At 34.1% G+C, this 22,716-nt stretch overlaps 1 protein-coding gene across 1 annotated transcript in view; it reads right to left on the reverse strand.

Annotated features, from left to right (window-relative positions):
• LOC150104813 (cytokine-like nuclear factor N-PAC) overlaps window positions 1-22,716 on the reverse strand; it is a 418,156-nt gene that overhangs the window by 61,253 nt on the left and 334,187 nt on the right. The window contains exon 17 of the mRNA XM_090395069.1: window positions 10,323-10,360. Within this exon, the coding sequence (XP_090251195.1) occupies window positions 10,323-10,360 (38 nt within the window). The remainder of the gene's footprint in view (window positions 1-10,322; window positions 10,361-22,716) is intronic.

Here is a 22,716-nt window from a genome sequence, read left to right on the forward strand (position 1 = left end):
GTCAGTAGCTGCGGAGTTGACTTGTGTGTGAGGAATTGTTTGTGCATGGATTTCAATTAATCATTTGCTAAACATGGGTCGAACGAGTGACATATCAGAAGCTAAGAAGTTTCGTATTGTGTCTCTGCACAAAGAAGGCCAAACTCAACGGTTTCGCCTTCTCAAGCAAGCATGAGTAGAGTATTGAGACAATATTCTAATAACTGGAGTTTTCAAAATAATTGCTGCAATAGTGGTCGAAAGGTAATAACTACATCAAGAGATGAGAGGAGATTGAAGAATATCATGAAGAAAATCCGCTTGCGAAGCGTAAGGTATTTTCACAGGATATGGAAAGAACTAGGTGTGAATGTGTCTAAATCTACGACGTTGAGACGACTTCACAAATTGGGTTTTAAATCACGTGTGCCTAAGATGAAGTCCCTTATGACTTCCAAGTAAACGGCAGCTAGAGTGTGATGGTGTAACTGAAAGCAAAGACTGTTGTGGAGTCAAGAGGAAGAAGCGTTTGATAAAGAATGCATGAAACTTTCGGTGAAATTTGCAACCTCTGTCATGATGTGGGATTGTATGACTGCAGAGGGTCCATGTAGGCTGTGTATTGTGTATGAGAGATTCAATTCCAAAGCGTTCCAAGAAATTCTTGAGCACTTTGTTACTGGCATCGGAAGATTTATGTGATGGCGATTTCCTTTTTCAGCAAGATTCAGCTTCTTGTCACACTTCCAAAACAACTACTAGATGGCTCAAAGAAAGGCAAATCGGTGTAATTCCTTGGCCGGCAAACTCATCAGATTTAAACCCCCCATGTGGGGAATTATGAAGAAACGTCTTCAAGAAGCTTCCCCAAGAAACAAAAGTGAACTATTTTTAGTTCATATTGGCATGTTTTGATTAAAAAAAAAAAAAGACTGAACCGCTAGTAAATAATATGCCCAACCGTTTACGAACGGTCATAAAAGCTAAGGGGAGATGCAACAAAGTACTAATTATCCCTTTGAACTGTAATTTTTGTGCATGTATTTTCGCATTATTCTAACATTTTGAACCACGTTAAAAATTATTCTCATTTTGTAAATGTTTTCAAATAACAATTTTCTTATAATTTATATTACATTTTTTATGTGTTTACATGGTTATATAATCTACAAAGTACGTAGATTTAGATGATGCTAATTCATATTTGGTAATAATTATTTTCTATGCAAAATAAATTAGAATTACAAATCATTCACATATTTTCTTTTATTCTAATTTTTTGATTCGTAAGTGTAGTCATACATAAATACAGATAAATGTTAATGTTTTTAATGCAAATAGGTATATGAATATAACTTACTATGAATAAAACTGAACCCAACCATATTATACAAAATAGATAATTCAAATATATACGTTCATTTACGCGTTTATAAAGCGTATTTTCTTTGTATTATACACCAGAATTATTTCCCTCTGAAGATCCAAAACGATAAGGTCAACAATGGTATATCTTGCTTTCATCTAGCCTCGTGGGCTGTTGATTTTTAAACTTCTAGTATTCATTTCAGACTGCGTGCTGTACCGACCGTCTAGCAATGGCAGTGTTAAATAACAAGCTCAGAAATTACGCAAGATAAGCCCTTGATTTCTGCCACACGTGCGCTAGAAAGTACAAAGTTAAATCGCAGTTACGAAGCCTAAATGGGAGCACTAATGCAAGTCTGCGATTTTTTTTAGTTCTTTTTAACTAGAGGTTATCTGGATAGTGATGTCTATCTTTTTATTCTTTCAGTCGGGACAGCGTTCTATTTGTGCTACTTGAAAGGACATAATTGTGTGCGTCGTATATTTGCAAGATCAGTTAGACATAGTACTCCAAAGTGTTCACACAACTAAGTCAGAAAAATATTACTTCTGTAAACTCCGATCTTATTCTCGATTCTGTTAAAACTGGTAAAAAAAAAGTTCCTACATTCCACATGATACTTCGCTGTAGTTAGTCTGACTTTTTCGAAAATTCCTGCTTTATTTTCTTTATGCACTCATCGAAGTTTTTTTTTTTTTCAAGCTCTTCTGTTGCAATTTTTTCCCTGATATTTATAATTGTGTAAATTATCAGTTACCGCGTCACGGTTTATCATCACGCGTAGTTTGCTTGGGTCATTTTAATTCTGCGTGGTTTTTTGATTATAAGAATTCGACCGTAACTCAGTCTTGAAGTTACTTGAATAAAATTCCAGGAATTTCTAATTGGGCTTTTTTTTATTTATTATTTTTTTTTATTAAATACTCTCCGAGAATGGGAAGTTGAAACTAGAGAGAGAGACAGAGAGAGAGAGGGGCGAGGTTGATGTCACGTGATCGCCCAATGAAAATAAGCAACTAGTCAGGCGACTCAGCCAGTCGAAGTTCATTCCATTTATAGCTAAGATAGTTTTTATGCTGTAAGAAAATCAGGCCGAACCTGTTACACACGAAGGTCGTTCATAGTATGTCATGACTCATATCACTAACTGAGTCTTGCTTTAACGTTAGTGTATGGAACACACTAGCAGTGTTTATAACACCATAAATGTAGAACCTATTACGTTGACAACGCCAAACCGTAGAATTTGCTGAACAAAATTTACAGAGGTTTAAAGTAGAGGTCGCCAAACTATTTTTATTTATTTATTTTTGTAAATTAGGATTACATTTAAAGTTAAAAAAAATCTCAGGTGGCTTTACAAAAATTTTAAGTTTAGACAATACCTATTCAAATATTTCCCCTTACATAGTTAAGGGTGCAAAATATAATATATAAACCGAACTGAGTCTGACATGTTTGTTATGGACAAATGTAGAGTAAAAACTGGATTGTATACGGTTGTGTTAGCCGTTCCAATACAATGTAGTCAATTTTCCTTTTACCAAAATAGGTGGAATAGCAAACAATCATTGGAAGAAGATTTACAGCCAAACTAACGTTTTGCACTAAAATCTTTCGAGTATTTTTGAAAGTTCGTGGAGCATGTAAAACTTGCGGCATGAGTTGCGTAGAGTCGAGGTCGAGTAGTATCGAATTCTTAGACATGTTTCTCACTTTATTACTGTTTTAATGAGGTATCACTTTCGTACTTTGTGGGTCTCATGAGGCCATTTAGTAACTCAGAATATACTGTACTTTTGAAGTATATTGTATAGAAAATTATTCTGGCTCACTCTCCATTTGGAGACATTAGAGAATGGAGAAATTGTTACTTGGAGTTGGTGTCAAACGTATAAGCACTTTATTATTATTTATTTATAGATCTCTACCGTAAGTTTATTCAACAGGCTATTACATTTAACAAAATGTTTAGGGTCCTTCTGAGTGATAGTAGGCGGAAGATGGTAGTGTCGTTGTGGTAGTAAAAGGGCAGGGAAGATGGTGAGTTGCATATAGCTGAATAGAGTGCCCCTCCCGCGACGAGTCCTTGGACTCCTTGCAGGTGTCACGTAATAATAATAATTCCTTCCACTGACTTTGTCCATACCCTGCTTTTTCTCAAGGGTTGCAACGTGTATTACTAGTCTCTTGTGTGGGCTATTCCCTATTTGCTTCTGCTAAGAAGTTATCATGATAATAAAATACAGTATATCTTTTAGCTGTTTTATAGTGTTTACTATCGAGAAAATAGCATTTTACTCATTCTTTCCTCATTGCACAGTCATTGAAGCTAATATAATTGTCAATTAGTATTGAAATGAATGTGTATTATTCCTCATTAATTTTTGTTACATTTTCTTGTCCCCCCCCAGAAATAGCAAAAATAAATAATAAATAAACAAAAAAAATACAGAAGACAAAGTGCATGGCTGAAAGAAGTTCTGGAAATAGAAACAAGAAATAATAAATAAATAAATCAAATAAAAATACTGAACAGTTACTGATTATTAAATTAAATTGAATATTAAAAAGAATTAAAAAAAAAACCTCCAAATCAAGAGAAAATGCTTCTTATAGAAATGAAGTATACTTTGGAAAGAATTTTAATCATTAGAACAAATATCCAAACAAATGAATCAAAAAGTTTTTAACCAGCAGCTTCCCATACACTACCGTTTTAATAAATTTTTCGCTAAAGGAAACCCATTTAATAAGTAAACTCAGTAAACAGAATTCAGTTTTGAAATGTAATGATATTTCCAAAATATAAAAACAACCTCGAAAAAGAAATGCAAATGCATGCTAAAAAATAAATGGATTTTTAATTTCTGAAAGAAATTTCCAGAAAAAGAAGCGTTCTTGTTGTATACTGTGGAGAAACTCATCACCTTATAAATCTGCGTTATTCACTTCATTGTAAATCCGGTCAAATAAATTTTAAAAAGAATAAAAAATCCCTAGAACACACTTATCAATGCATATTTACGAGAAACGTCTCAATTATGAAAACTAACGCAAAAGAAATTTCCGAAAACGAGTCAACTCTCACTGCACTCAAGAGTTCACAAAAATAAAAAAATAAAAATTTCGATGGCGAACAGATTTTCAAGCAGCCTCTTTATGAACTTGAGGCTGCACGCCTAGAGAAATAATTTGAATTGAGAAGAGAAGTCAGAAATAAATTTTTATATAACATAATTATGAATCCCAATAAAGAACGGCAATTGCGAGACAACAAACTTTTTCCAACTAAAACAACATAGAACCTTATATAAGAAATATATACAGTTGTGTGAAATCTGCGGTAAGAAATTCTATGAAAATTTTCTAAAATATTTCGGAACAATCTATCTCAAGAAAAACGACAGTGCGCATGTGTTATTGTTGTGTTCTTGACTAGAAACTTAACACTGTTGCTCATCGGTCACTTTGCCAATCACTGCTGTTTTTAATGTCACTTGACTGTTCTGTGCTCAGCACTTAGATACGAATGATTAAGAAACTATTTTCAGATCGGTTGCTTAAAGCAAACAGAGATATGATAAAGACCGAAAACGGAAAACTGTTTTTATTCTTGACAACTGTTTGGCACATGTGGACAACCTATGATTACGAAAATTAGCTCATGTAATTTTGCTCTCCATCTGTTATACCATTCTAATTTTTTTTTTTTTTTTTTTTTTTTTTTTTTACAGATCAAATCACAGAACATTCTTAGCAATTGAAGACTTCCCATTTATGATGCCATCGCTTTGGCGGAACCAATAAATGACTGTAGAAAATCTTAGTGAAATGAAGTGGCATAACAATTTCATTTATCGGAGACGTTCCCTTTCAAGTCATATGTTGAATGTGAAATGAAGAATTGGTAGTACCTGAATTAAGAACATCCATCCTCAATATATGACGAAGCTCCATTATAGAATTTTAAAATCGAAGAAATCTTTTTTCCAACAAAACAAGTAAGTACAGTCATTAACTGTCGAGATTTTATTAATTTATTTTAGTAAATATAATGAAAGGAATGTGCTGGACCATAATTATATTTGACCTTTTAGATTTTTAAAGCACTTCAAGTAGGAGAGATAGTCATTATCCTCAAACAAAAAAAAAGAGATACATTTATAAGTTGTATATCCATCAATTATATGTAAATGAAGGCGACATTAGGACTTTGCATTTAATACTGAAATATTAACAGTAGTTAATATTTCAGTATTAAATGTAACTAGAGTTGAGCAACACGTGTAAAAAATCATGTCTTCACTCTTTTTAGTACTTTGGAGTATCTTTTCGAAAACCAGTAACATGATACTCTAAAATACTTGTTCAAGGGTTTCAGTGCTTGAATTATTGAAAATAATTTGAAATATCTATCAACTTCCACTACGTATTAGTGTTAAAGTATATCAGTTACATCATTGTAGCGAAACTCGATCTTACCATGAAACCTCTCAATGTTGGTTTGTGGCGCCCGAGAGCTGGGAGGGAGTCTAATCAAGGAGCCTGGTGAAAGCGATTATGAATCCAACGAAAGCTTGTTTCCGGGTGACCTGAGGTGACCGACATCGAGTTGTAGTTCCGACAATATTAATAAATGATATATCGCAATTTTGAATGAATAATTTTCGTTGGTTTGTTGACTATTCGTTTACTGAAAAAATAACACTAATACGAAAACTTGAAGTTTGTTAATATATGACATTGAGTCATATATTCCGTATTATCCTAAGTTCCTCTACTAAAGGTCAGAAGTGCAAAGCAGTTTCCGGTTTAATAACCATGGAAACCTACACCATGGTTTAATAACCGTGGTCTGGGTTTCCAACTGTTCATAGATGGGATTATCAAAATAGAGACATATACTTGACACTTCAAGTACTACAGATCGTGAACAGTATTTGAAATGACAAGTACTTTTGCTTCAAATATTCGTACTTAGTACTTCAAGTACATTTTAATGTACTAAGTTTCGACTGAAGCTCGCTTCTGATCCTAAGGCATCGAATTCGTTTTCTTTTTCATTAATCCTCCTATGATGATTTTTGTTACTTTGATAAGCAAAAGCATTTTGCTTTTATCACCCATTTTCCCCTGCTATTTTAATATGCGGTCTTTTAAAATAACCTGTAAATGTGGCTTAAATGCATGCGCCTTTAGTGTTTATATTTACTTATTAAACTAGTAAGGTAATAAAGGCTGTATTCATGGAATTGCACTTGATGCTGGTTAATTATTTTTGGCCCCGTCTATTTCTCTTCTTAAATATATTTCATTATATAAAAGTCTGGCAATAACGCAGTCTCGAGTCGTCTATCTTGATTGTGGCGCTCTGTGTTTTTGTTTTAGTGATGTGCATATGTTAAGCAGTATTCTGAACGACTTTGCAATTATCATCATTACTTTTATATCTCTTTGACACATACGAAGACTAAAACCAGACTAAAGCATCCCACGCGCTATGCATGTAGTTGTACATATTTGAGGGAGAAAGACATGGAGAAGGGAAGTAACAGTTTTACATACTTGTCGAGGATATGCTAAAAATAGTCGAATGACGACCCCGCTTAAGAACTAACAAATATGATCCAGGAGAAGGGCGCAAGTACAGGCTAAACAATTGGTGAAGGAAAGCAACACACGACTGGCGAACGTACTCGTTTTGGTGGATATAGCATTTGGTGAGGCGAACGGCGTTCGGTGAGATTTTTATGGAAACCAAACTTGTTTGTAGCAGAAATAAGTGGACATGACAAAGGGGAAGATTATACTCTTTCTCCGTCACCCGTGGTCACCTCTCCCGTTTTTTTTTTTTTTTTTTACATCCTCTACTAACATAGTTTTTTTTTTTTTGTTATGAGGAGTTTAGTCAAATAACGTCAATAGAGGGCTCTGGCTACTCGCTTCTGATTACCATAGTAGGTCGTGCTAAACCTACTGTAGTAGCCTAGTTGGCGTGCGTTCAGGAAGTATGCCTACATGTTTCTAGAGTGCGCATAGGGTCACGTGACGTCGCGTGCCTGAAGCCAATATCGTGCAATCTTTCATGCGTAAGGAACTGACACGGATTACGACAGCTTTTTCTTTTATTTGTTTTTTTCGTTCTTTTCTCCACTCTGTATGTAATTATAAGTTCATCGTTTTGATGCTTTACAGTTGCTCTAAAAGAACGATCAAGTTCGGAAGCATGAATTTTTTATATGATTACCCTAATAAAAAAAAAGTTCAAGTAAATTGACTCTGAATCAGTAGATGTGTTCGTACTAAAATAACCAGAAACTAGAGAAAGCAGTCAACAGTCTAACTTTGCACTAGGTTAGTGACGTTGCTAAATGTGGAACATTTTCATAGTACTTCTCTTGAAAGGATTTCACAGAGAAAGAAATGTTGGTTTACCTCTCTCTCTGCATAACGATTATTTAAGGCCATCTTAATATCTGCATAATAAATACCTACTGCGCAGCTAACGTTTCAGATGTTGTTGGGTTAATTTAGTTAAATTCTTTGTCTTTAAAAAAAAAAAAAAAATACGTGTTTCACGTAAACTGCCAAGTTTTCACAACACCACTGCATTCTTCTCATTTCACATATTTGTAAAGCGTCAAGGTCAAGGATACCTCTAGAACCAGTCACAGAAACCGTGCCTGGTACCTATTTGTAACCTGTATCTGGTATTCCGCTGTGTTAGTTTTTCAGATATTAGATATCGAGAAGTAGTCTGATAATATTTTTGTTAGCACTATTTATTCCTGGAACCTTGCCGAGAGAGGAGAGAGAAATAAACTGAAATTTTAGCTATCGGACTTTTTTGATTGCTAGCGAAGGGATTTAGAATTATTGTTCTCCTCCTTACTGCAAATATAAGTGCACAATATTTAAAAATGTGCGTGTTCGAAACTGGTTCTTGTGACGAATTGCAAATTCGCTTCCGATATACGCTGTTGCAAAGTGACTCTAAAAGATTAGCCCATATGTTCAATGTAGCTTGTAAGGGATCATTAGAGTTGTATAAGTGTCGAACGACCAAAAATTACCCAGGTGAAAAGCTGCAATAAAAACTATTTGGGATGCTGTGTAGAAGTATGTTTGTTGGAGGGAATATTTAAAAAAAAAAAAAAAAACAGCATTAGGTGTTAACAGAATACCATCACCTGTCATTTTCCTTTTTTTATTTAAATATCTATTTCTTAAGTATTTATTTTGAAATATTCCATAATGATTTTTTTCAGAAATCTTCACGCAGTGTTATTAGGTGGGCGGGATAAATTTATAGTGCTTTCTTTTTTCCTCTTGAATGTCATTTTTCCGCTTTTTTTTTTTTTTCTCTTCTTTTATTCATAGCGTAAAGCACCGAACACTGATTAAACCAACATGTTTTTCCTCCCTTCCGCGTTCCACTCTAGTTCTCTAGAGATGCACGAGGAAGTACGAGTCCGCACCGTCACCCCGAGTATCGCACAACTGCACCCTACACACCACATTTGCCGTAGGCACAGATGCTAAACAGCGATTGTTAATGAAACTATTTCCGTATTGTTGACACCTAAAACTCAGCTGTCACGAAGGAAATGACCCGAAAAATGCTAACTCTTAACATTTTATAAAATTACAACCATACGCGCTTTTTCTCCCTAGTCGATGACCGCCCACCTCCATCTGAGTAATCCCAAGGTATGCGGCTGTGTACTCGTGGCAACCGTTAGCCATATTAAGTAATGTAACAAACATAAGTCAGGCGTAATATTATCGTTTTACTATATGGTCAATGCATGTCGTGATTTTCCAGATTTATGGAATAAGTAATGTGCAATAATTTATGAATTCTCTTTCTAGCATACTGTATATTCTTCAGTATATATACTGAAGAAAAATATATACTCTTCAGTATATATTTTTTCAATTTTTTCTCCTTTGTACTCTTAATTGCTTCATTAGTTTGGTGAAAACTGTCGAAATCTAACCTGTTGTTGAGCTGCTAAAATTATAAAATCATGGATGAAATACATACATTTGTGTTGTCCCTTTGCGCGCCCAAATATCAATGCAAATAGAACTACATTGCTCAAAACAATTAGGGGATATTTTAGTTTCTGTCGGATAATTATAAATTTCTGCAAATAATTATAACAATTGAGTACTTTATACATGAATAAATATTTCTTACTTATGGATAGGGTGTAATTGATAAGATATTGTTTAAATAATCGATATTTATTACAAATTGTGTACATTTGTAAGTTATTTTTATAAATAATCGATATTTATTACAAATTGTGTTACATTTGTAAGTTATTTTTATAACTTTATAATTACAAGAAAAAACAATTTACATTGGTTTTTCTTGTAATGTAAACAAATAGAACTACATTGTAAATATAGTTCTATTTGCATTGTTCTCCTTTTCATCAAGTTCACAATTCCCATGTTATATTTATTCTATGGTTCCCACCCCACAAAGGTTATTAGTAAACTTATCGTACATTTGTACCGTGGGTGGGTTAAGGACTTTTTTTTTAATTTTTTATCAATTTTTTTATATATTTTTTGTAATTTTCTATTTATTTTTTACATAGTCCGGAAATCCTGCTCTGGAGACGAAACATTGAATTTTTTTCAAACCACTTCAGGCCTCTAATAAGTGGGGAAGTGGTCTCAGCTGTTATTGAAATTCATCTCTCACCTAAAGTGCCTGCAGAGGGGATTCGAACCCGCAACCTGTTGGTTGGAGAGTGGATACGCTAATCGCAGGCCAGCAGAAATATATAGGTGGACGGGATAAATTATTATGGTTTCATTTTTCCTCTTGAATGTCATTTTTCCGTATTTTTTTCTTCTTTTATTCATAGCGTAAAGCACCGAACACTGATTTCTAATATATATTATTAGAAATAATTTTTAATAATATACATTACTTTTAAGTATTAAATTTTACCTGTCATCTAGAAAACATCTTATCCTGGTTCTTTCGTTCTGCAAATGACCAAAACACACGACAACATAAGTTTTAGTTGAAGCTTACGGGTAACCAATATAAATAATTGCAAATGAACGAAGATATGGTTGTAAAAAATCAAGAACAGTAATGATTGATCTTAAAATCGAATTACGCGTTATTTTAGTCCATTCCAAAACTTGATCATTTAATATTACTGTGTTCTCTAACTTATATAGTTCTTTCTCTGGTGATTAATTCTTTTAGTATACTTCGATGGAAATAAATATTGGATCCTATAAGTACGCAGTTTTAGCTTTCAACCACTTCAATTTTTTTTTTTTTTCTCGAATGAATGTCTCTATTATTTTCCTGCTGCTGCTGAGGTCAAGCTTATCTTGTCTGCAGTTTGCTACATCAGTCTTTGACCCATTTCTATAGAGTTGAGTGACATTTGCTCCTTTTCTAGTTCTACTGGCACAAATGAGTCCAGTTATAGTAACAGACTAGAAAAGGGTCATGATCGCGAATAAATCTTTAACAGATGGTTTTACTGGCTTATTTGAGAGGCCTTGGGGGGGGGGATGCATTCGTTCTTTAGTGCTTGAAGTTTAATGAGCTTCATTTGATTACTTAATACCAGTTTCACCATGTCAACGTTTGCCGTATATTACCCTAATCTTCAGATATTGTCCTTTTCCTTTGCATAAGGGGGAAACAAAATATTAAATATGTATTACGATTTTTTTAAATCTTGATTAGCGTGACTTTTATCTGACGGGATCTTTCTCAAGCTTCCATTTATTTGCATGTTTTGTAAAAGCAATGGCAGCATCAAATAAGTTAAGACTGGGAAGTTTTTCAATTTTTTTGCAGTAGTGATCAATACTAATATCTTTTTAGCAGCTGATACAATGCAACCCTCGTAAAAAAAAAAAAGTTATTTTTTTAAAAAAAAAACGGCAGTGATGTTAATTTGAATAACTCGAAACAAACTACTATAAGTATTCTGAATTCCTATCGAATCTCTGAAGCGAGCCGAGTTCGAAAACAGCTTACTAGTGAAACTAATAATAATAATAATAAACTTAATAAAATACGAAAATGCCGGTTCCCTTCGGGATTACATCGTTAAGAAGGGCAATACCAAGCAAAACCAATGTGATGTTTTAGAAATCTCCAAAATCTTAATATCATTCGGCAGGGTCGTCGCCAGATTAGATCGCGCCCTGAGGCAAACAATTAAATGTCGTTCCTTGTGACGATATTTAATTGTTTGATAAAGACAAAAATTTAATTGATAAAGACAAAAATATAAGAAAATCTCCAATTGCTATTTTGTTTTTATTACAAGAGAAACATTAATGCAAAACGATTACATAATAATATTAATTAAATGTTTGCTCTACGGGGATATCGCACAATAAAACTGTTTATAAGCTCTTCTGAATTTAAATTATAAGCTATGTCGGCCTCTATCGATATAGCTGCTAGACCAACCAATCTTTCTTGGGTCATTGGCAAATAATTTTTAATCATAATCTTGTTGATAATCATCTTCTTAATGGAAGATGATTATCAACAAGAGTGACTGAAGCAAAATTGGCAGCAAAAACATTCAGAAGAAGAACAAGATATATGTGGGTTGATACAAAAGACAGAAAGCTAAGCGCTGAACAAATCAGAGACCTGCCGAATAATACGCTACTTCGGAAACTAGATATGAAAATCATAATTATGTTAGACTGTCATAGCTACTTTGGTTTTGGCTGAAGTAACAAGGGCTATGAAATCATGCCTGTTAAACGGTCTGTGGGATGAAACAATAACAAAAAAAAAAAAAAAAAGAAAAAAGAAAGAAAAGAGTTGCCCCAGTATGAGGGTAGACATCCGATTTTTTTTTTTTTTTTTTTTTTTGCTAGTGTCTTTGTAGCACTAGTCGTCAGAAGGACGACTCGATAGTGGCTTTCGTCTGTTCGCATCCCACCTGAGATTGAAGAATCTTTTCGAGTCAGGCGGTTTTTTACGGAAATTTCCATAAAACGTTTCCGAGAAAACAAACTTTTCCATTAACGCCAAAATATACAAGCGTCATGGTTTTAATTCCAACGAATCCCAGTCTTTGGTCATTCACCACATATGATGATGTATGAATCTCTTTAGGAATAGTTCGAAAGTTCTGCTGTTTACTTTTTGTTTTTATATCAGTCGTTATCTTTATTTGATCAGCACTTGAAGTAGACACCAGAAAATATTTATATAAAATATCGCTAAACCTCTCACTATTAATGAAGCAACGAGCACTTGTAGACTTTAAATTCCGATGTCGGAGGATGGGGGGGGGGGAGTGTAAAACCCTAGCTAGTAAATGTCCTCTGGAAAAAAATAATTCATCTCTGCTTTCTTTCCAAATCTGGATCTCTAGAATTAGTATTATTCTGCTTGAAAGAAGTTTTAAATTTTTATTGACATAAATATGCAAGCATGCAATTATTAGTTCCTTGGATGACTAGGTCCCACGGCGCTTGTTTGAGAAAGATAATCTGAGGTTCGAATCATGGGAGGAACTTTATTAGGACTTTTTCAGTCAGAGCGAAATTTAGCTGATTAGAGATGAAGAGAGCAGAATGGTTTCTTCCAGCAACTCGGGTATCTTCCTGTAAAATAAGAAAGTCAGAAAATAAGAAAATACGCTCCGATAGCTATAGTAGTCTGTAGGCACAGGACCTGGCCACCTTATCCCATTAAGCACAGTATATATTTGCGAAATTCTCAGTGTTTTGAATTGGTATTACAAAGATCTAAAGAAGATGATGATGATTTGGCATTTCACTGACCTTTTCTATCAGTCACAGGGTTCAGTTTTTGCTGCGCTTTTTTTTTTTTTTTTTTCCATTGAAATTATATTCTTGGTTTAATCCTTTATCTAAGTGTAAGTAAACAAAGTTTGCACATGAGGTCACTTAACGACTGAGCTATTCATATATACACACTTCACATCAATTGACTTAGAATCCTAATGCAAGGCACACATCCTTATGGGTAGTGGCCCTTCCCATAATGTATAGCATTATGGGAAGGGCCACTACCCAGACCGGCTTCGACCTTTATTGAAGTCTTATCAGTTTGAAGCCAGACCCTAGATGGGATACCAAAAAAATTACTGAAATTACATTAATCTGAATCAGAAACAGATCTTGATAGTTTTATCACTAAGTTATAGTGTAAATTAACCTTTTGGTACCCTTCTGGGTCTGGCTCCCGCTAATGAGACCTCAGTAAAGTTCGAAACCTGTCTGGGTAGTGGCCCTTCACATAATGCATAGCATTATACATACCCGAAAGGATGTGTGCTTTGCACTGTGGGACACTAAGGCAAGTGATGTGGTCGTTAGCCTCTATATACTAGTAACCGACTCGTGAAAATACTTCCCGCGCGAACTTTGTTTGCTTACACTTCAGTAAAGGATTAAACCAAGAATATAACTTCTTGGCATCTTTAATTTATAATATAATCAAATGAAAAAACTTTCAAGATATGGTGAAATATATATTCACGTGAATTTCATTTAGAATGGTATTTGTAGTTATTTCTTTATTCGTTGTCAAAATTAGTGTATCTAATGATATAGAAACATGTTTTATAACACACACACACACACACACACACACACACACACACACACACACACACACACACACACACACACACACACACACACACACACACACACACACACACACACACACACACAGAGAGAGAGAGAGAGAGAGAGAGACGTGTTTTTGTAACACTTTCGAGAGTTGTTAAGTTAATAATATCATAGAAGCTGCGATGACTACCAGAAGCATTAGAACCTCCGATCTAACGCTTCATTTTATGCAAAAAATGTGATAAACAAAACAGTTACTTGTCTGTCATTAAAATAAAGGATGCCTAGCAAAGAGAGGGGAAAAAAAGGCTTTATACATCAGAAAGAACTGTCAGATGGCGTAGAAACTTAAAGAAAAAACTTCACCAGTTTCCTCCCCTGTGCAGGGCACTAATTCGTGGGATTTGAGCGCGTTTTCATTATTTTTCCATACGAGCAACATAACAAATTGCTAGTTGAAACAACATGTCAGAATTAATTGAAAAGCAACCAAAGGACATAAAAAAACTGTGCGTTCGAGTATGTTATTAGGAGAATTCATTAACAAACACAACGGTTAAACAAATATCAGGAGAAAACTTTAAGGTTATTACAAAATACTGTATTAAAGGAAACTGGTATTGTCGTTAGCAGACCGAAGACTATATTTCCACATCAAAACAAAGCGATAAATATTAATTAAAACTTGTGTCTGGCTGTCGTTTTTTTAAATAAGTTTTTTTAACCTACTCTAAAAGATGTTTGATACTCCAAACAATTACAGGTAACTCTCATATAACACAGCAGTTCATTTCCTATAAACCTTGTGTAGTATTAAACCATGGTATGAGGACTAAGATCCAGTTCCAAAAACTAACAAATATATACCATTTTATTTTTATAACTATCGGAAACTTAATATTTATTAAAAAAGAGTAATAACTGATACTTTAGAAAACTATTCTTTAAATAAATTGACAGTTATCTAAACTTTATTTGCATTCCAATATACCGATAACGAGTATATTTACACTGCTTTATTTACATGATTGGCACTCGGGGATCAGCTGTCATATTTGCGGAAATGGAAGACCTTGAAGCAACAGCAGTTCTAATGATCTGTTCATTTTTCTTTATGGTCCGTATTTCTTTGTGGGCTAGAGTTTAATTCACAACATAGAAATTATTCCAGTAATACGTAACCATAAAAATTTATAAACGATCAAATAGAAACCAAAAATAACCTTACAAAAACCTTAAAACTCACAGTTTTTAATTATCTCAAATAAGCACAAGTTCAGTGGCAGAACCTAACATGGGGATTCCCAACAAAATAAAATAAGATTTTTTTTATTGCATAATCTTAGCGAGTCAACAGTAGGGATTCATAAAAAAAGAATGGAAATGCTGAAAAATTACATCTAACATATTAGTAGGGTTTTCTCCGCATAAAAACTCCAAAATACGGTATTTTACGATGCGCGAGGATTGCCACAATTCTCTGACCATGTTTTAGTGCAACCATGTTGTAAAAGTATCGTATTATACTGGGAGTTGCCTCTATTGAAATCCATAAGTTAATATTCCAAACAATGAAACACGTCTCATGACATATACACATAACCTAGGTTATTAATACCACAAATTACCCAAATTCATATTTATACGGGAACGTACATGGAACTACTGCAAAATGTGTTCAAGGTGAGTTTTATGTTTAAAACCATACACACGGAAAGAATCATCAGCAGACACTAATTCATTACATAAAAGTGTTACAGATTTAAAAATCAATAAACGAAATTGGAATATAAGTTCTTTAATTAATATTTTCTTCCGGAAAAGAAATTGCGGTTAAAATTTGTCAAATGTTATGATACCCAAACATTTGTAAAACTGCTGCCACTATAAAAGATAAGCTTGACAATTAAATTGTGCTTAAATCATTAGTCAACTTTAGCTAAAAATAAATTCATTGGCGATTTAAAAATCAGTTCTACAGACCATTCCTTCCTTCTTTGCTTGCATTCCAAGCAAACTGGTTAGGTTTGAAAGTGAAATGAAAACTCACACTGCAGCTCCCTCCATCTTAGTGACAGAACCTTCACAGCTGGTTTTTCTACAGCTTGTCATGCCACAGGGGGATTCCTGTTTTTATGCGTATCCGGTTTCTGTTATTTATTTATTTTATTATAAATTTTTTTCCGCTCTAACTGACTATACTTGTTTTATTCAGAGAATTTTAGAGGAAAAAAAAAAACCCAACCAACTAGATATAGGTTATTTTGAAGGTCCAAACATATGTGAAAGAGCGCTATAAAGCAGAAAAAGATTACATCAGAAGAAGGACCTAGTGAACTACATAATTAAGACCTACATTTGACAAGGTTTCTATCGATTTTTATTTCCTATTGCTTATACTATTTTATATTATAAGTAGAGATTAACAAGTATTATCATCAGGGGCAGCTCGTGCATAGGGACTGCGGAACTGCAGCAACCCTAATTTTTCTCGATATGTAAATATATTTATTAATTTATTTATATTTTCTTGTAATATTTAATTTTATCATCATCCTATACAATTCTCTTATTTTGTATAAAAAATAATAAAAATCCATCTTGTAGCACTTAGAAGAGCGAAGGAAGCTAGCAGCACTGTGTTTACCACAGTGTCGTATTGCTACGCGCGCAAGCATATGCACGTCATAGTGAGATGAGAGCTATTAGCGCAATGCGGTACTGTCCGTCGCGCAGTTCCACTGTTGTTTATATGAAGTTTGCGTCAGTAGTAGTGTTCGTAGTGCTTATCGTGTTACTCCGTCTCTTTAAATATTTGGACATTACAATTAAAGGATTTAATTGTAATGTCCAAAAATTGTAACTCCAGTCCTTTAATTACAATTAAAGGAATGGATTTTATTTTTAAGTAATTTTGAATTATACTAAACTACATAATTTTATCGATAGTAAACAATATTTTTTCATGTGTAATTTTTTTAAAATTTTACCATAATTTTGATATTTTATCCAAACACGTATACACTGTACTTACAGTGTGTATGTATATTTCGAAAGTTGCTGCACCCCCACGATTTCAAGCCACGAGCCGCCACTGATTATCATTATTATTATTTCAAATGCCATCCGGGGTCAAAGAGAGTCTTGTTTATTTATTTATTTTTGATATTCTCCTAAGCTAATTCATATTTCATATTCTGAAATAGTAATCTAAACTGATTCTTATTATCATCTAATATTTATTTGATTATATTTAAATAAAAAAAATCTGACAGCTATATCCAGTTATATTAGTCTTAACTATGTATGAAAAAGTGAGCATCACCAATCAGTTGTTTAGTTTCCCCTTCTCCTCTTACATCAAACTAAGGAAGACTTGAGAGTTTAAAATGCAGGCGTGTTTTCTCAGAACAAGCACATACTCCATTACTTGTACCCACAAAAGCGACAGAAGAGGTATTAAGAGTGACAACTTTCTCTGTCAGTGAGGACAGTGACTTGTGTGTGTGAGCGCGAGAGAGTGTGAGTGAACTCCTCAGGAAAACCATTCCAGTGGAAAATATTTGCAGTTATGTGTCATACTAGGCCTCCGAGATACTTCGCATACTTGCGACTTAGAAAGACTGTAGGATCGATTTCTTGGTGGATTTTGTTTTTATTTATTATTATTAGTTTTTGGTGGGGGAGCGGGAAGGAAGTCGGAATATTTCCCCCACGCATTGCAATTTTAAAAGTATATTTGTATGAATGAAGGAAACGTAATCTTGTACGTTGGTATCTATATTTGTGGACGTAGATCCTCAGTAGGGGAATGGAAGGACTCTTATCTCCATTATTTTGGAGATCGCATAACCCTACCAAATAAACAATTTAAATGATAGGCAAATTAAAAATAGGTTAGTGTCAGTATTAAAAAAAATATGCTTTTATTAAAATAAAAATGCATTTATGTACATAAAATACTCATGTGCGTTTCTGTATATTTAAATTAAATATATTTAATTAAACAATACATTTAAAATAAATATATTATTAAATTAAGATATTAGAAACTTCCATTCTCAACAATATGGTATCTTAAAAACACTAACCCATAGAGCTAGAGCAATCTGTTCCAATGACATTGCTCTCACTGCTGAACTTTCTCACCTATGTCACATCTTCTTAACCAATAGTTATAATCCCCATAAGATAGATAACATACTTAATGCTACCCAGAAATCCCGTCTATCTACCACAGAAGACTACAACAAAACTATCACCATCCCATACATTAAAGGCACATCTGAAAAGATATCTAGGGTGCTTAACAAACACCAACTGCGCACCGTATTTAAACCTTATGTGAAATGAGCAACTCTCATCCGTTCACCTAAGGACAAATGCTCTCCTTTATCACATCCAGGAGTCTATGAAGTTCCCTGTTCTTGCCATCAAGCCTACTACGGACACACAGGAACAACTGTGGACATCCGCCTCAGTGAACACAAAAAATATATCCGACACTTTCGCTATGGCAAGTCGGGTCTGGCAGACCATGCTCTGGATACTCCAGCACACAGGATCAATTGAAAAAAAAAAACAAAAGTAATGCACAGAAGCTTCTACAAGTCAGAGAGGTTGTTCCTGGAATCAACAGAAGCCTTAAAACATACTCCAAACCTTAACAAGTATGGCTGTATAAATCTACCAAAGATTTGGGAGACAGTCATCCTAAGACCAAATTAATATTTATTACTTTTATTTTATTTTATTTTTTTCAAACTTTCTAAGACTATTATTTGGACTACTATTTCAAAACTTTGAACTATTTTTTGTTTTTAACCTAGATGGCGCCCTATTAGGACTTTAGTCTTGTGTTGCACGCTGCAATTACTAATACTAGCCCACTGTTACACCGGATTGTGGTTGTCTTGCATTTGTAACAAACTTTGTGTTGCGTGCTCTGAAGATGATGAATATAATACCAGCGAAATATTAGCTTTTAAGTTAATAAATAGTTATTTTCTTATCCATCTGTGTTCATATCAATACCGTTAAATCTATTACAACATGTCTGACGAACACATAAGCCTATCCACGCGTAGAAACTTCCATGTTTTAAAAATCGCTTATCTGGGGATTTCAGTTGCTAATATATATCCAAGGTTCGTCTTAGAAGTTAAACAGCAGAGTTTAGATAAAAATGTGCACACACACACACACAAATAATCGATGGTTTAATTCAGAGGTCAGAACCCGATGCTCTGTCATCAACTACATTATGTGATTGAATAATCGCATCCGTTTTGTTATGTTAAAACGTTAAGCTCAAAAAAAGGAAAAAAAAAAACTAAGCGAAACATAGCACTTAGAATTCCACCCACACAACACGCAAAACTTGTTGTGTGGCCTTTGAACAACTTTCGCATATAAGTTTGTTGCGAACGCAAGGTAACCAGTAGCACTTAAATAATATTTAATGAGTAACATCGTTTTTTGTTTTTTTTTTCCGTAATAAAATGTAAACATCAATGGCGGTTCTTAGATTCTCCCCCCCCCCCCAAGGTCTTAACCCATGAAAGGTTCCCAACTCTTCATTTAAAATTCAATGGGTATGTTAATATGTCACCTCGTCTCTGAACAATGACTAAGATAACCGTAACTCGAATTTTTATATGGAATTTCTATATTCTGCATTCGCCCTACGTTATGCGCAGAATACGAAGCATACGACACGCATTATCTAAACTTCCTTTTCGCCTTATTTATTTATTTATTTAATTTTTTTTTATATTTACTTATTTATATTTTTATTAGTGGTACGTTAACTATTTGTTTATCACAGGGAACTCTCTTTTCTTCCCTTCCGCATTCTCTTCGCTCTCTCTGTCAACTTCCTACCCTCGTCTGCTATTTCTTCAGTCATATTTAGGTTTCATTATTGGCCAACAGCTGATCCTTGACTAAACAACTTCTTATTCCTAACAGTAATAATCCTTATTCAGCCAACCCTTGCTACCTTGTTGGTCGAGTGGATAGCGTACTGCTCTCCAATCAAGTGTTTAGATTCGTATCTCATGTCTTGTGAATGTTTGGGGATAGTAGATGAATGTCATCTTGTTTCTAGGAAGCCTAAAGTGACTCGGAAAGGTTCGATGCTTGATCTCTAGAGTATGTTTTCAGGATTATCTAATTGGTTGTTCATCAAGATACAAATGTACTATAGATTTACAGCCTTTCATGCGTGGTATTCACATAAAAAGAGACGTAAGCAAGAGAGGGGTGGGTGAATTCCACAGATTCATCTTAGCCATTGCGAACGTTCATGTTTCAAGGTTGAAGCGTTAGCCAACCAATCCCAGGTGTTTGAGATATTACGAAAGGCCACGCCTCAAGATTAAAAGCTTCATTCCCTAAGCATTAACCGAGAAGACGATAAAAATGTTTTTATGTATATATTTTTATGATAGCTTATGAAAGATAAACTATCCAGACAGTGATATGTCAGGACACGGCATGTCAACTGTACTGTTAATACCGCACGTAATATTTTATGCCAGTGTCCAAGAATTAGATGTAGATGTTTTTCTCATCCCGAGTCTGTGTTAATTCTTGATAATCTGCAGTACAGTTTACATCAATGGCATTTAAAATAAACAGATATTTGAGTTAAAATTTCCGTTTGCGAGAGAAATATACAAGCAAAAATGCCAAAACTTTAATTCCTGAACTATAAACGTATAAATGAATTGCTATAAATTGCGAGTTATAAATGTATCACTTCAGACAATTTTTATGCAAGAAAATTACTGCAAATTTCAACCAATTACTTATTATTATTATTCACGTAAATCTAACCCTTGGTCTAATTGGTTTGTATAACTCTTAGTCCATGGCAGATGATGATTAAAAAAAAAAAAAAGTAAATGCTTTTGAAAAATCATTAGTGCTCTGATCAGTGCTTTCAGTTGAATAAATTGACCAGAATATTATAGTCGTTTTCTGTAGCAATTCTGCTTTTAAACAGAATTGCTACAGAACGAAATTTTTTGTATACATCCGAGCATCACAATCTTTGAGTTATCACTATTTCTCTATTCGGTCGTTTCCTAGATATATTCTACTGTTCAATCATAGATCTGAAATAAATAAGATTCGTCCACCAAAAGTATTTAAAAAAAACTCTTGCATTAAAAAAATGGCAATAACTAGCTATGGAACTATAACAATAGTGCACGTTCACATCGCTTACAATACTATAGCAACCCTCATATTTGAAAGATTAATGTCTGCCTTACATTTCAAATTCTTTATTAATATTTCTGTCATTGAACTTGTTCCCTGGGGGGGGGGAAAGCACTTGCGTACCTGTATGGTAACTTCTGTGACACTAGATTTGCAGAAGAAACGTATAAGTTCACTTCTAGTCACTGAATAAAGGAAATTTTTCTCGGGTATTCTTTTTCAGTTAATTCTACAGTTAGTTAAAACTTCTGGCCAAGGTAAATAATTTTTCCCCAAAGAAGAAAAAGAAACTCGGGTTTTCAGACCCGTAACTCAGCAAAATCGACTGAACAGCAGAATACCAGTTACCCAGTTAAGATTAGCAGCATTGTCTTCCATCGGAAATGCACTGAATTACTCCATTTTGGAAAGAAAATGGCGTTAGAGCATTTTTATTTTACTTGTTCCATCACTCTGTTTAATGCAACAGCCTCACTTTTCCTCAAAACCTGAAACTAACGAAGTTTGCTAAATAATAATAATAATAAACGGGTAGCTCGTATAATAAATTTATTATTTCTTTTGCAGTGTGTGTAAATGGAGAATTAAGAAATAATAATAACAATAATAATAATAAAATCTAGATTCAGAATAACGAATGAGTTTGCATTGTGTAATGTATTAGTGGGCGGTAGACAGCGTAGTGTGGATCATGGATTTTGCGGCGTATATGGTAGATTAAGGTAGATGGTGTGTTGTGTAGTGTAGAATGCCCTTTCAGTATGGGTTCTTGGAGATGTGACTTAAATAATAATAATGATTAACAGGATACAGTTACAGGTAAGAATGCATAGTCTTTTATTATGTGCTGGTTTTCCTCCAACAAGTGTTGAGTCTAAAGGGCGTTTTATTTGTATGATATATTACGAGATACTCGTAAATATACTCGAGATCACTCGTATATTTCAGATAGTTTGTCAAAGATTATTCGAGTTTATATAATTACAGTACCTCTTTTATTACTTGATTGTATAATGATTAGTTTTATGAATGAAAATTTATTATTATTTCATCTACGTTGTTTGTTTGTTTCGTCTCCACCAAGTGGGTAGCTCTTCTCTCTCCAACCAACAGGCCATTCGAATCCCACCACGGGCGTGAGTATTGGTGAGTGTCTTTTGGTTGTAAATGATTTCCGGGTGTGAGACCACTGCCCGCTTATTGGAGATTTCAAGTCGCTTAAAAGGAGATCATATAAGGTTTCTAGAGTAGAGCAACCAAATTATCGAACTGGGATTATCTCCAACATGGATTGATATAACTTCTTCTTCTTTCTTCTTCTTCTTCCTAACATGTAAATTTAGGCCATGTGGCCTGTTCCAGTCTCATGCCATCTCTTTCTTGGTCTTCCTTCTCTTTCTTGGTCTTCCTTCTCTTTCTTGGATTGATATAACAAAACAAATAAAAATCTTGTTAGTGAAGAAAGTGTGCAGGACGCAAATGAGAATTTTGATTAAAAAAAAAAATCGCTGATT

Source organism: Typopeltis vanoorti, chromosome 7 (assembly GCF_054136105.1).
Source record: "Typopeltis vanoorti isolate ZY-2024b chromosome 7, IOZ_Tvanoo_1.0, whole genome shotgun sequence".
Taxonomy (NCBI): Eukaryota; Metazoa; Arthropoda; class Arachnida; order Uropygi; family Thelyphonidae; genus Typopeltis; species Typopeltis vanoorti.